The sequence below is a fragment of the Balaenoptera physalus genome (genome assembly GCF_965194825.1).
Source record: "Balaenoptera physalus genome assembly, chromosome: 8".
Lineage (NCBI taxonomy): Eukaryota > Metazoa > Chordata > Mammalia > Artiodactyla > Balaenopteridae > Balaenoptera > Balaenoptera physalus.
The window spans coordinates 101,595,999-101,610,625 of record NC_138887.1 but is presented as its reverse complement, the minus strand read 5'-3'; the positions used below and the strand labels follow the sequence as shown (position 1 = coordinate 101,610,625).

Below are 14,627 nucleotides of genomic sequence, written 5' to 3'. Positions count from 1 at the left end.
AATATAATGAACCCCCATGAGTCTATCACCCAAACCCAACAATTAAAAACATTTTTCATCATGGGATTTCCCCTGTGGTCCAATGGTTAAGACTCCACTTTCCCAATGCAGGGGGCACAGGTTGGATCCCCGTTCAGGGAACTAGATTCTGCATGCATGCCACAACTAAAGATCCCAAGTGCTGCAACTAAGACCTGGAGCAGCCAAATAAGTAAGTAAATAAACATTAAAAAAAATTTTTTTTTTCATCTATTCTCCTCACATTTTCTTTTCCTCCAGAACTTTAAAGCAAATACCAGACATCATACTAGTTCACCCATAAACACCTCAAGACGTATCTCTTATAAGTAAGGATTTTTTTTGGCCACAACGCGAGGCTTGTGGGATCTTAGTTAGACCAGGGATGGAACCTGGGTCCTCAGCAGTGAGAGCACTGAGTCCTAACCCATGGACCACCAGGGAATTCTCAGTAAGGACTTTTAAAAACCATAATCACAGTGCCATTATCACATATAACAAAACTAAATAAGTCTTTAATATTAACTAATTCTCTGTCCATATTCAAATTTTGCAAAGGAATGATGATAATGATTGGCAACTAACTGAAGCTGGCTAAGGAGAGAAGAAACAAGGTGGTGTTGTTCGGAACAATGTAAAGGCTGAGATCAATAGGTTGAAAGTCCTGGTGGGGGGGGAAACTACTGGAGTTAGGAGCCCACAGAGAGTGAGCTGGCAGGGGGGTGGGGTGGTCCCACTTTTATCTTTGCCCATTGCTCAGTCACATCAGTCTCCTTTTTCTGTTTATTATATGAGGCAAACTCCTTCCAGTTTGGGATGCTGGAAGAGTCTGTGTAGACCTCTTTCCCACAATCTCATCCATTTTAACTCCAGCACTGATGCTCTCAGGAGAATCTGTAGACTGAATTAGGTCCTCCTTTACCCTAACCCTAACCCTAACCCTTGGGATTTCTTTGGAGCACTTGTAATTTCAAAAGTTCAGGAAAACGTATTTTTTTAATGTCTAACTCCACTAAAAATTACGTCTCCTTTATTCACTGCTGTCATTGCCAGCGCCGAGGACAGCGTCAGTAGGACACCCTCAATAAATAATTTTTGGACAAAGCAGGGAAGAAGTGTTCGATAACGGCAAACGCCAGACTTCTAAACCGACCCGTAACACGGTTTCTAAGGATTCTAAATTATTTACTCTTAAGTGACGGTCGCCATTCCCTCACATGTAAAAAGATAAACTTAGGAGAGTCTTATCAGTTAATTACCTTAAGACTAAATTGGGCCCCTCAGCCCTGCTGAACTCGGAGAGACAGCGCTCTAACAACCTCTTATCCACCCAAGTATGCTTGTACATAAAGGAAACGACTACTCTTGGCGTTTAACCAGAGCCCTCCCGCGAGGGTCTACCTCGGTTTTGTTTGTTTGGGCCACGCCGCAGGGAATGCGGGATCTAAGCTCCCCGACCAGGGGATGGAACCCACACCCCCTGCAATGGAAGCGCGTAGTCTTAATCACCGGACCGCCAGGGAAGTCCCTACCTCGTTCTAAAATGGCCAGGAAGGGCTGGGCCCGGCGGTGAGACCCGGCAGGTTGCTTGGGCCAACGCGTGGGAAGCCAAAAGAGGATCCTAACCGCTCAGAACGGAAGTTCCTGAGCCTTCACACGCGCGGGGAAGCAACTCGGAAACGGACCAAGATGGCGGCGCCCAGTGAGGGGCTAACGTTTGCTGCGGGGGTCGAAAAAAATTGCAGTGCGGTTGTTCGCTCCCCAGAAGGGACTCCCCAGAAAGTCCGGCAGCTGATAGATGAGGGGATTGCCCCGGAAGAGGGAGGCGCCGAAGCGTGAGTCCGCGAGTCCACCCTGGGTCTGGCGACGGCAGTTTGGAGAGGGTTTGGGGGGACTCAGGCCAGGGTAGGATACCCTGGGTCTGTAACTCGGGCGGTGGGAATGGCTGCGACTCGGGATCTTGAAGAGACTGGGGTTCCTTCGCTTAGTCGGCTTTAATCTTCTACTCGGGAGGCACTGGGTGCAATTTTGCCTTAAGACAGGTTTTGGGAGGAAGGAAAAAGACAGGACCGCTAACTGAATATGCGCACCTGATTTCTCTTAGACTTCTTAACCTTTTTTAGTCCTAGACACCTTTGGCAGCCTGGTAAAGTTTATGAACACCTTCTCAGAATTATATTTTTAAATGCATAAAGTAAATTGCATAGGATTATAAAGGATACCAATTACGTTGGAATGCAGTTATCAAGAAGTAAAAGAAAAAAAGTGATGCAGTAAAACGCTCCATTATTTAAGAGTTAAATAATATCTAGTAATAAGTTTGTTATCTACCATAATTTTGAAGTAGCAAGAGCATAAACGGTATTTCAAAACATGTGCAACAACCATAATGTGGTGACAAAATACCTGTGATTTCCACTGATGACAAATTTACAGGTACTGCTGATGCTACTGTGGTTTTTTAAATTATCTTCATTCATAATGGAAGGAAATGCTACATTTCAGTTAGAGGTTACCAAAGTAAATGTCATTTTTTTCTATCCAAGTTTATGGAAGCTCTGAATTTTTTCCAAGATCCACACGTCCCTGAGGCTCTCTGTCACTCTCAGAAGGATTCTTAGAATAAATTACTTTGAGTTATAATAGTTGGTGTAATCTTACTTTCATTAAAATTACTTTTGTCTTCAGCAGTTCCTCCCGCTACACACTTCCCAGGTGCTGTTGAAATGCCTTTCACTGTATATAAAATAGTTGTTTTGCTGGTTTTTTTCTCCTTGAAGTTTTTCATGAGATAGCTAAAATTCTTTACTTTGATTTAAATTTTCAAATTAGTTCCTTTGGGGAAGAAGTGCATATCAAGGATCAATCCAGGTAGAAATATCAAAATTGTCATTTTCTGCTGTTAAAATAGTTAAATTTCTAAGGTGGTTCAAATTGGATAATGCACAGAAACCTTGAGTCTTATTTTGTGTTTACGAAAATTATGCAAAATACTGTTGGAGAGCAGTGAGTGAGGTAGCATAGTTTGCTAGTATAGGATTAGTGGAGCATGGTCAAGGTAGAAATTGCTTGAAACTTAGTCATGGCCAAACTGTAGAGATTTGAATGCCAGTCTGAAGAATTTGGATTCTGCTTAGTAAGTACTGTGAAACTATTGACAATGTTAAACAGAAAAATTACTTGACTGAAATGATATTTAGAAAGGTTAAAATCCAGAGTGGCGTGATTGATGGTACAATGTGCAGAGAAGCTAGATAAAAAACGTTAGGCAAAGTGATTCCTTGAAAGGATTACCAATAGTTCTGCCACTTTATTTTAGGAAGGACACATCTGCCACATTCCAGTCAGTTAATGGATCACCCCGAGCAGAAGAACCTCCATTGGAATCTACAAGCAAAGAAGCCTTCTTTAGCAGAGTGGAAACCTTTTCTATATCCTTTTTGGTTCGAGTGAGTTGCACTTTCTGCCTGCTTCTGGAGTTATTCTTCTAGGAGTAACACCACTTACTCTGATGTTTTTAATTTTTAGAATTAAACTTGGTAAGAAATTTTTTAGGAAAATTAGCATAATAAAATGTCATCCCTCAAAGGGATATTTGAGATCTAACCTTTCTTTTTTACAGAAGAAAAAACTAAGAGCCTGAGAGAAGAAGGAATAATAACTAACATTTGTATATAGTATTTCCATGTATATTATCAGTTTCAAGTTGGTTATGTGACTTACCCAGGGTCAACTTGCTAGCAAATGGCAGAGCTGGAATTACAGTGTAAGGCAGCGGTCCCCAACCTTTTTGGCACCAGGGACCCGTTTCGTGGAAGCCAGTTTTTCCACAGACAGGGGTGGGTGATGGGGGGGGTGGTTCAGGCGGTAATTTGAGCAAGATGAAGCTTCACTTGCTCTTCCGCCACTCACCTCCTGCTGTGCGGCCCCGTTCCTAACAGGCCGAGGCCTGGGGGTTGGGTTGGGGGTCCCCTGGTTGTAAGGCTTTTAGCACCAAACCTAATGTTTTTTAACATTATACTACATTTCCTATCTCTTTCAAGATTTTCCTTTGTAAATTATCTATGGTTGCACAACAATTTACCCTAAAACTTAGTGGCTTAAAACGACAAGCACTTATTATCTCACAATTTCTGTGGATCAGGAATCTAGGCACAGCTTAGCTGAGTCCTTTGGTTCAGGATCTCTCTCAGACTGTAATCAAGGTGTTGGCCAGGGCTGCAGTCATCTCAGGGCTAGACTAGGAAAGGATCCACTTCCAAGCTCACTCACGTGCTTGTTGGCAGGATTAATTCCCTCATGGCTGGATTGAGGGTTTCAGTTCTATACTCGCTTTTGGCTGGAGCTCCGTGGGCTCTCCACAGGGATAATTCACAACATGGCAGCGGGCTTCAGTCAGAGTGAGCAAGCAAGAGAGAGCAAGATAGAAGCTAGATCTCAACTGACATCACATCACTTTTGCCATTTTCTATTTGCTAGAGTGTTTTTAATTTAAAGCAATTACAGACTTATAGAAAGGTTGCACAGGTTACAAAGAATTTCCTTGTGAGTACTTGAAAGTAAGTTGTCAAAGTGACACCTCATTACCCCCAAATATTTCCCACAAACAAGGACTTTCTCTTACATAACCACAATGAAACCATCAAAATTGGGAAATTCACATAATAAATTACTACCATATAACCCTTACATCATAATCGTTCCATCAATTGTAGTAATAATGTTCTTTATAGCAAAAGGATCCAGCTGAGAATCCTCAGTTTTTCCTTGAATTTCATGACCTTGATACTTTTGAAGCTTATAGGCCAGTATTTTATAGAGTGTATCTCAACTTGCATTTGTCTGATGTTTCATTATGATTAGATTCAGGTTATGTAGGAATATCACAGAAGTAATGCTGTGTTCTCATTGCATCCTGTCAGGTGGCACATGATTTTGATCTGTCCCTTTACCAGCTATCATCATTTTGATCAGTTGATTAAGGGAGTGTCTGTTGGTGTTTTCCATTGTAAAGTAGCTTTTTCCTCCTTTGTAATTAAACTGTTTTGTGGGGATGTGCTTTGAAACCATGTAAATACCACATTCCTCATCAAACTTTATGTAACTTATTGTAGCAGCATGGGCTCATGATTTCCTTTTTTATTCAATGGGTTATAATCCATTACTATTATATATTTTGAGATTCCAGTTGCCCCTGATTTGGTGAGTGGGAGCCCCATGTAGATGCTCTTTATACCCCACTTGGCTACAGCACCCCAAGGTAGGTCCCCCTCTGTATGGACTCCCTCTTTACCCGACTTGACTTTTGACACCATGAGATGAGCTGCCTCCCCTACCCTCCTGGCTTAGTCCTCCGCCTTGCTCACCACCTGGTGGCTTTAGGACTAAATTGTTCAGGAAGGGGAAAGTATTTTAACCATGCTTCTACTGCTGTTCCTTGGATTAATTCCTGATATTGATAAAGCATTTAAAATCATTTTCTTTTGTTATTTTTTTGTTCCCATTGGATATAAATTGATTGCCACTTTGATATGATAATTATTTATTTAACTTAAGCTAGTTAAGTGATTCTATTACTTTTATTCTACATAATCCAAACTCCTTTAACATTTATATCTAGATTCTGTTTCTAGCCTTCAGTCCTCCTTTTGCTGCTATTAGAATGTTTTCAAGTTCCTATATCCCTTGTAAAAATATAGAACTTTCCTGTATCTTTTATGTTTTATCCTTTTTTTTTTTTCCTGTGCTCTGTAAAACAAGAGCTCTATAGGTAAAATAGAAAAAACTGAGTGTTGAATATTAAAGATCAATAAATATTTTAGGACATATTTCCCATGCACATACTTACAGATGCTCTTGATGCTCTCAGCTCACTTAAAACTCACATACCACACACACATTAGTATATAACAGTCAAATTTGGGGCAGGGAGGAATAATGAATATTATCAATTTTACTGACTTTATTCTTCAGAAGGCAAAAGTGGATGTGATACAATAGGAGAGCAGAGATGAGTGATAAAATATTTCAGCTTGTTTGACCTTCACCATCCCTTACTGCTTAGGCAAATCCCAGTGCTTTCACTAGTGTTTTCAAATCCCTGGTATTTCATACTAAGCAAAAGTGAATGGTTTTTCTACTGTACCCCACAACCAATAATAAAATAAACATTTTAAACATATAAAATACATACGGCTTCCTGTTGCTTTTCCTCTTAATGTGTTTATTCCTATATAGATTGACTTAAAGTTTTCATTTCTGACTTGTTCATTTTAATGCACATGCATGTTGTTTTTCTTAATGTGAATACTCTTTGAAATGGGCAGGTAAGCCCCCTGAGCTGTCTCCACTGGTCTGTGCAAAATATGGCTGGGTCACAGTTGAATGTGATATGCTGAAGTGCTCCAGCTGTCAAGCTTTTCTCTGTGCCACTTTACAACCAGCTTTTGATTTTGACAGATGTAAGTATAAAGTACAAATTACATTTTTCTCCATATTCAAAAGATATCTATACTAGTTTTTCTGAAACGACCAGTCACTTGTGTTTGATCAAAGAATGTGTACTTCTGTATATAACAAGGTGAATTTGTGATTGTCTTCCCTAATTACTAGCTTTAGTCATTACTTTTTTTTTTTTTTTTTTTAAAGCTCAGCTACTTTAGAGTGAACCTGACTTTGTGTATTCTGGGAAACTAACAGCAGTATGTTTATTTTATAGTTCCGAAATTTATACTTAGGCTAAGAGACACAGGACTTTTATGAAGGCTCACACTTTGGAATGCCTGCCTTATAAGATACATGATATCTCCTTTGTTATTGCTTTTAGAATCTTGATTTAGAACTTGTTTTGTGAAAAATATTAAGATTATTCAGTTCCTAATATTTCATATCTTTAAAATTTTTCTGAGTTATTTTAATTCTTAGTTGTATCTATACTCTTAAAGGCTTTTGGCCATTGGATTTTGAATCTATATAAGGCATTGTTTTTAAGGCATTGTTACCTATGTGGGTTTCAGATAAGGAACGATGTGCTGAGCTGAAGAAAGCCTTGTGTACTGCCCATGAGAAGTTCTGTTTCTGGCCAGACAGCCCCTCTCCAGGTACTTATTTACAAAATTTCCCATTTACCATCTCTTCTTGGTCAGTGCGGGGTTTTTTGTTTTGTTTTTTTGCTTGTTTATTTGTTTTTAATTGGGGTATAGTTGCTTTACAATGTTGTGTTAGTTTCTGCTGTACAGCGAAGTGAATCAGCTATATGTATACATATATCCCCTCTTTTGGATTTCCTTCCCATTTAAGTCACCACAGAGCATTGGGTAGAGTTCCCTGTGCTATACAGCAGGTTCTCATTAGTTATCTATTTTATACATATTAGTGTATATATGTCAATCCCAATCTCCCAGTTCATCCCCACCCCCAGTCATTGCGTTTCTCATATTTTCTTTTTTTTGCAAAAATCTAGCCTTTGAAGTTTCTTTTTCCTCCTGTCTATTTGCGCTTTACAAGAGAACTAATATTCATTCACTTATTGTGTTATTTATTAAGTGCATTTGACATGCCAAAGGTTTAATCGTGCATACATTATCCCGTTTAATCCTCTCAGGGGCCCTGGGAGGTAGATACCAACCTGATTTTTAGGTGAGGAAACTGAGAATCAGAGATCTTTTTTTTTTTTACTATTTTATTTACTTATTTATTTATTTATTTATTTATGGCTGCATTGGGTCTTTGTTGCTGTGCATGGCTTTCTCTAGTTGTGGCAAGCGGGGGCCACTCTGCGTTGTGGTGCACAGTCTTCTCACTGCGGTGGCTTCTCTTGTTGTGGAGCACGGGCTCTAGGCGCGCAGGCTCAGTAGTTGTGGCTCGCAGGTTCTAGAGCGCAGGCTCAGTAGCTGTGGTGCACGGGCTTAGTTGCTCCATGGCATGTGGGATCTTCCCAGACCAGGGCTGGAACCTGTGTCCCCTGCATTGACTGGCGGATTCTTAACCACTGTGCCACCAGGGAAGTCCCAAGAATCAGAAGTCTTAAAACCAGCTAGTGAGGAGCCATGACCATGGTTTTATCTGATTTCAGACTCTCTGCTTTTCCCACCAGAGCAAACAGCCCCATGTTCTACCCAGGCTTCCTGGTACACTAATGGCACTAATGGTGGCAGTTAAATATGGTTCAGTTGCTAAAGAAGACTCACAGGACCCCACATGAGAGTGATTACAAATCTACAGTTTATTACAGTAAAACAGCACAATATATCAGTAGCATTGAAGTAAGGATATCATCACAGCCAAAGACTGCCCCATGGTAAGGGGTCTGGAGAGGCCAGGTGCAGGTTACTCTTGTCCTCGTATAAGGGCTGTGGCAGTACGCACTCTCTCTCGAATCAGAAACCACTGATGTGTGCACAAAATGCTTCAGAACAAGGGAGCCCAAGATGTAGTCTCAAGTGGGATTTACTTTTATTTTGCTGGTCGTGTTGGCATATTCCTGCTGAGTAACCAACCTCAACAGCCGAGCCCGCCAGGGGGCTCACCAAGACCAGGGGCAAAACTCTTTGGACCCATGGTTACAATGCAGCACTATTAATCCATATATTTCATGCTTGACCAGAAATCAGCGCCATGTAGGTATGTTTTTTATTTCAGTAGGACAGCTCAGGCTAATTCCAGGGTCACTGATGCCCAGGAATATTCCATGAGTGACCACTAAGAGGAAAAAATAGTTGGAAAGTGACCGTAGAGTGCCATCTACTGATATATGAAGAGGCGATAGAAAAGGAATTATTAAGAAATAGAATTTTTAAAGTGAAAATGACTGTATAACAAGGATTTCCTGCTGTTGGCCTAGCTGTTTCACTGTGTTGTATAACAAAACTCAGTCCTATGCGTATTTGAATCTTCTCTGTCCAGTACACCCAGGGCAGAGATAGATTCTCTATCTGCTAAGGCCTATGTTGGTGGTTGTGAACTCTTGCTACCATGCACTCTTCTTTCTTTCTTTCTCTTTTTTTTTTTGCATTTTAATTTTTTTGTACAATTTTTAAAGGTTACTTTCCATTTACAGTTATTACAAAATATTGGCTGTATTTCCCATGTTGTACAATACACTCTACTTTCTTGGTCCCATTTGTGACTTCAGCTACCACCTACTTGAAGACTTCTGACTTCTATTCAGATCTCTCTTTTGAACTTGACTCATATTTTCAACTACCTTCTAAACATTTCCACTTAAAATCTTACAGGTACCTAGAACTCAAAATATACAAAACTGATTTCTTCATCTTATACTTAAAACTTTATTCACTTCTTACGTTGTCTCCATCTTGGTAGATGTTACTTACCTCCCCCTCCAGTTATGCTACCCAAAAACCTGAAAGTCACCTTAGATGCCCCTCCTTATCATCACCAGCTGGTCCTACCCATTCTGCCTCCTAAATAGATCTCAAATATGACCTTCCAATTATATCATCCCTTGATTTGGTTTTTTAACATTCAAGAGACTTCTGTGTGGAGAAAGGATCACCTCAACTATTTATACTTTAATGCTTGCATTTATTAAGCATATCTAATAAAATTGTGAAGGTAATTTTCTTCTAACATTTACCAATAATTACAAACTAAATTAAATCCCTGTAAACATTTTAAATTACAGTTACTAATTTATTAGGACTGATTATTTTGAGTATATCATATACTTTAAAGTAGACAAAATATACACCTACATTAATTGTAAAACACATATTTAAACTTATGTGAAGACATTTTCATGATGGGATTAATTTCTTCTCTGTTCACTCTTTTCCCTTCATAGGTTTTTACTGGTACTTTCTTAGGGTTGTAACAATCAGACCAAATGCTGAATTAGAAGATGATCAGATAGGTGTTGGGACCTGGTTTCTTCTCCCAAGTTTTGTTAAACCAAAGCCACTGGTCATCAGGACATGTTTCCTTTTTATTATTAAACCTCACTTTTTTAAAGTCCACACCTTTCTCATTGATTTCAGTTTTTTATTACCTGACTTTTCTAGTAAAATGATGCATCTTTTAAAATTAATGACGTTTTTTGACCTATTTGGTTGCTTGCAACAACTTTAAATAATTTTTTTTTAATTTATTTGTTTATTTTTGGCTGCATTTGGTCTTCATTGCTGTGCGCAGGCGTTCTCTAGTTGCGGCGAGCGGAGGCTACTCTTTGTTGTGGTGCGCAGGCTTCTCATCGTGGTGTCTTGTCTTGTTGCAGAGCACGGGATCTAGGCACGCGGGCTTCAGGAGTTGTGGCATGAGGGCTCAGTAGTTGTGGCTCATGGGCTCTAAAGTGCAGGCTCATTAGTTGTGGCACATGGGCTTAGTTGCTCCACGGCATGTGGGATCTTCCCAGACCAGGGATCGAACCCGTGTCCCCTGCATTGGCAGGCGGATTCTTATACTGTGCCACCAGGGAAGTCCCAACTTTAAATAATTTGATAAACTCTTAAGGAATATTTTGTTGCCCTTGAATACAGAAAGTGTCTCTGTTTTATTTTTAACCTTTTGAGTAATTTCTAAAATTGTGGAGTGTTTCAAGTATAGAAAAAATTGTAGATAATAATAATATAAGAAACATTTCTGTATCTACCACCCAACCCCACCTAATACTAACATTTTGCTATCCTTGCAAAACCACCCCACCCTGCTTTCTTTCTGTTAATCGGGAAGAATTACAGATACAGCTGTGTAGTCTTCCCCAATCTCATTCCCTGCCTCCCTGTCCTGTAATAACTACTATCCTGAATTTGGTGTCCATGATTTGCTTACATGGTTTCTATGTCTACAACATTTACATGTATCTAGAAGCAATATATATGGCACTATTTATTTGTTTTAAAATTTTCTATAAATGTTATCATTCTGTATATGTTCTGCAACCTACTTTTATAGGGGGAGTCAACTTTTTTTAAATTAATCCATGTTGTCACATGTACCATGTTTGAAGCTTTATAATAAGTAGGGCCATCTAAAATTTTAGTCTTCTAGGAGATGAGGGATAGTGTTTATCTAGTTAACATTCCATTTGGGAAAACCAGCTTATTCATTTTAGAACCTCCTGTGAAACCCTCTTTCTACATGATCGTTGTGTGTGACTATAACTTGAACCCCTTTTTACCAAGTTATGTGTCATCACAAGTGCTAATCAATCCTTCCTGTACTTGGTACACTTCCTACCTACTCTGATTCTATTTAGCATATTCGCTCTTCCCTTCTCTGCTTACACAGATTTTGAGCTTTTAGATGTATAGATTACTGTTTTTCATAAAATTTGGGAAGTTTTCAGTTACTATGTCTTCAGATACTCTTTCTGCCCCTTTCCCTGTCTTTCTTCTGTGTCTCCCATTATGCAGATGTTGGTGTGCTTGATAGTGTTCCTTCATTCAACATTGATGCTCCTTCTCTCCATCCTTATGCCAGTCGTATCTTAGAGGGATTACTACTTTAAATCACCTTAATGTCTGCTAAGCTTATTTCTTTGCATCCAGACTGACCCCTTAGTCTCTGCTCTAAACTAATGCATATTGTCTATAATATCACTTTCACTTCTTTCTTTTAAAAAATCTTCCAGTAGTTTCTCATCACATACATTAATAAAATCATGGTCTGGCTGCTGTCTATACTTTAACCTTCTCTCCGACTAGTCTCCCCACAGGAATACTGTGTTCCAACCCTGTGAGACTATTTAGAATTCCCCACATGTGCTATCCTCTAGGGCTTTACTTTTACACACTGTTGTTGGTCTTTCCAATTCAGCTTAGACCTGACTTCTTCTGAGAAACCTTTCCTGAGACTCTGCTTTTTAAACATAATCTCAGGGACTTTCCTGGTGGTCCAGTGATTAAGACTCCATGCTCCCAATGCAGGGGGCACAGGTTTGATCCCTGGTCTGGGAACTAAGATCCCACATGCTGCACAGTGTGGCCAAAACGTAAACATAATCACAAAAGTACTATCACAGCTCTATCCAAAAAAATCAGTAATTTCTTTTTCTTTTATTGTTTATTTTTCCAGCTTTATTGAAGTATAATTGACAAAATTGTAAGATATTTAAAGTATGCAATGTGATGATCTGATATACATATACACTGTGAAAGGATTTCCCTGCCCCCATCAAGTAAATTAATTCTTTTTTGAAAATAGCATTATGGGGTTTCTAGGAACCAAAGTATAGTAATAGAGTGAGATGATAAAGATTTTAAATATTAGGGCATTTGATTCTGGGACTCAAGAAATTGTAATCATTTTAAGACCCAAAGTACTAGAAGTTTAGCTCTATCAAATGATATTAAAAACCATACTGTAATCATTTTGTTGTTGAGAAATAAAAATCAGTACTCTGATAACTGATCTTTTAGCATCAGAAAATTAATATTATTTGATAATAGCAAATATCTATTGGTAGGAGTAATGAGAAATCTGTAAATTATGTGAGATATTGTCTCTGCCCTTAAGGAAAATAAAACATTATTGAGATTAAACCTAAAAACAATACCTAAAACAATCCTAAAAAACAAGTGATAAATAATGATGATAATGATGAAGTAACTGTGATACACAACACTTACTGTGCACTGGGAACTATTTTTAGCACTTCAGTTACATTATTTTAATTGATTATCACAAGTCTAGGTGTTATTGTTAATTTCTTAATATCATTGAATATCATCAATTTACATTTCCCCTGTTGTTCTATACATGCTTTTTATTTTTTATAGTTTGTACCAATGTAATCTCCCAGTTTACTTTTTCCACAGATCGATTTGGGATGTTGCCATTGGATGAACCTGCGGTTCTTGTTAGTGAATTTGTAGATCGTTTTCAAAGCCTTTGTCACTTGGACTTCCAGCTTCCTTCCCTGAGGCCAGAGGACTTAAAAACTATGGTGAGTTTTTCTTGGCTAGCATACAGTGGCCTTCAGTTGTTGCCAGCATGAAGCATTTCTTTTAATGACAAGAGGCTGCAGATAGCTAAGAAGAGAACTACTTGTTTGTCTCTTAACTGACCTTTTTCAATCTCTACCGTAAAGAGGACTTCAGGGTTTAAATAAGTGAGTTCCATTTAAACTTTTAGATATGATTCTTTAAGTGGCGTAAATTCAATTTTATCTCAATTTGTTACTTAAACTATTTAACAGAAGATACTGAAATGTGGCTTCATATGGTTAATCGCATACCATTTTCCCAAAGAAAGTGCTGGAGAAGTTATAAACTCCCTTTTCCCTTGTAAATAGAAATTTTGAAATGCTCTGTCCTATCTGCACTTTGAAACTGAATATTTACTGTCCCATTTCATCATCCTGTGGGTATTCTGTCAAGACAAACTTTACTGTAGGAAATAGAAGCTATGATTTTGCTTCAAGTTGAGAAGCTATTATGGATTTTAGCACCAAACTGTTAGCCTCTGATGCCTGTTATAAATATCCTCCTGTCTCTAGCCAATGAAAGTTTTTTCACCCTGTCATAGTGCTTTCTTATTCTTAGAACAAAAATAAAGACTGTGGCAAGCTCTTTTGTGGTGTCAAAAGTAAATTCATTGCCAGGCCAAGAAATTAGTAGTAGTCTGTTGTGATTATTTGGGTTTGAAATTTACAGGTTTCAGGGAAAATATGCAATTGGTAATTTGAAAACAAGTTAGTACTAAGAAAAGATGTGGTAGTTCCAGGAACACTGTCCCTTTCTCAATCAGCAGATCCAGGGCAGTTCAGAAAGCTTCTGTGTGATACCTGAGCCTGTGCTGGAAGTAAGTCTTCTCCAGTGAAGAGAATTGTCTTCGTGTTTGTCATTTTTTTCATGATTTTTGCCTTGTACCACCTAGGTACATCATTATCTATGACTTTTCATGGTGGTTGAAACTTTAAGTCTTTTCTCTTGGTTCCTTTGTAGTGCTTGACAGAAGACAAGATCAGTCTTCTCCTGAACCTGCTTGAAGATGAACTTGATCACCGAACTGATGAGAGAAAAACTGCAACCAAACTAGGTTCAGACATCATCCAAATCCACGTCACTTCCTGTATTCTCTCCCTGTGTGGCTGGGCGTGTAGGTTAGTGAATTTGCCTGGGGACGTAAACTGTGACAACATTATATACCCATACACAGCAGTTACTCCTAGCATTTGGAGATCACATGGTGTTTCCTGTGAGAAAAACAGTGACAAAGAAAAACTAAGGGGGTGGAGGAGGGATAGGAAGAATTAGTAACAAAACCAGAATTAGAACTCAGGAATTCTTGAACACGCCTGAACTTTGTTTCTTTTACTATCACTTCCCAGCTGGGAATTCGTGTTCCTATAAACAGTGAAGCTCCTTTCTAGTTTTAGAAAGGAAAAATCAGTTTAATTGATAAAAACTATGGAAGGAAGCACCAGCTGGAACCCTCTAGGCCCCAAGTTGGTGTCTGCATTCCAGCTGCTCAGTTCAGCACAGACTCCCTCTGAGACAGAAGACTGTCAGACCAATTTTGATTTACTTTAAATATGCTTTCTTCGGTAGATTAAGCAATACTTTTCATTTACACGGAAAAACTTTAAAAGGGACATGAGAAATTTATAAAACTTACATTTAAAATAGGCTTGCCGTAGAGAGCATGCT

General features: G+C 38.8%; 1 protein-coding gene across 5 annotated transcripts in view; it reads left to right on the top strand.

Annotated features, from left to right (window-relative positions):
- Positions 1 to 1,661: 1,661 nt before the first annotated feature.
- Positions 1,662 to 14,627, top strand: part of ZC3HC1 (zinc finger C3HC-type containing 1) — a 31,905-nt gene continuing 18,939 nt past the window's right edge. For 2 of the 5 annotated variants that reach the window (XR_014266825.1, XR_014266826.1), the window contains exons 1-6: positions 1,662 to 1,853; positions 3,338 to 3,449; positions 6,329 to 6,479; positions 7,035 to 7,118; positions 12,795 to 12,922; positions 13,923 to 14,080. Coding sequence is in view for 3 of the 5 variants with exons in the window: in XM_082473056.1 (XP_082329182.1) it covers positions 1,708 to 1,853; positions 3,338 to 3,449; positions 6,329 to 6,479; positions 7,035 to 7,118; positions 12,795 to 12,922; positions 13,923 to 14,080 (779 nt within the window). In the remaining 2 variants the exon portion in view is untranslated. Of the gene's footprint in view, positions 1,924 to 3,337; positions 3,450 to 6,328; positions 6,480 to 7,034; positions 7,119 to 12,794; positions 12,923 to 13,922; positions 14,081 to 14,627 lie in introns of all 5 variants that reach the window. The other 3 variants (XM_082473056.1, XM_082473054.1, XM_082473055.1) reach the window with 3 other exon arrangements.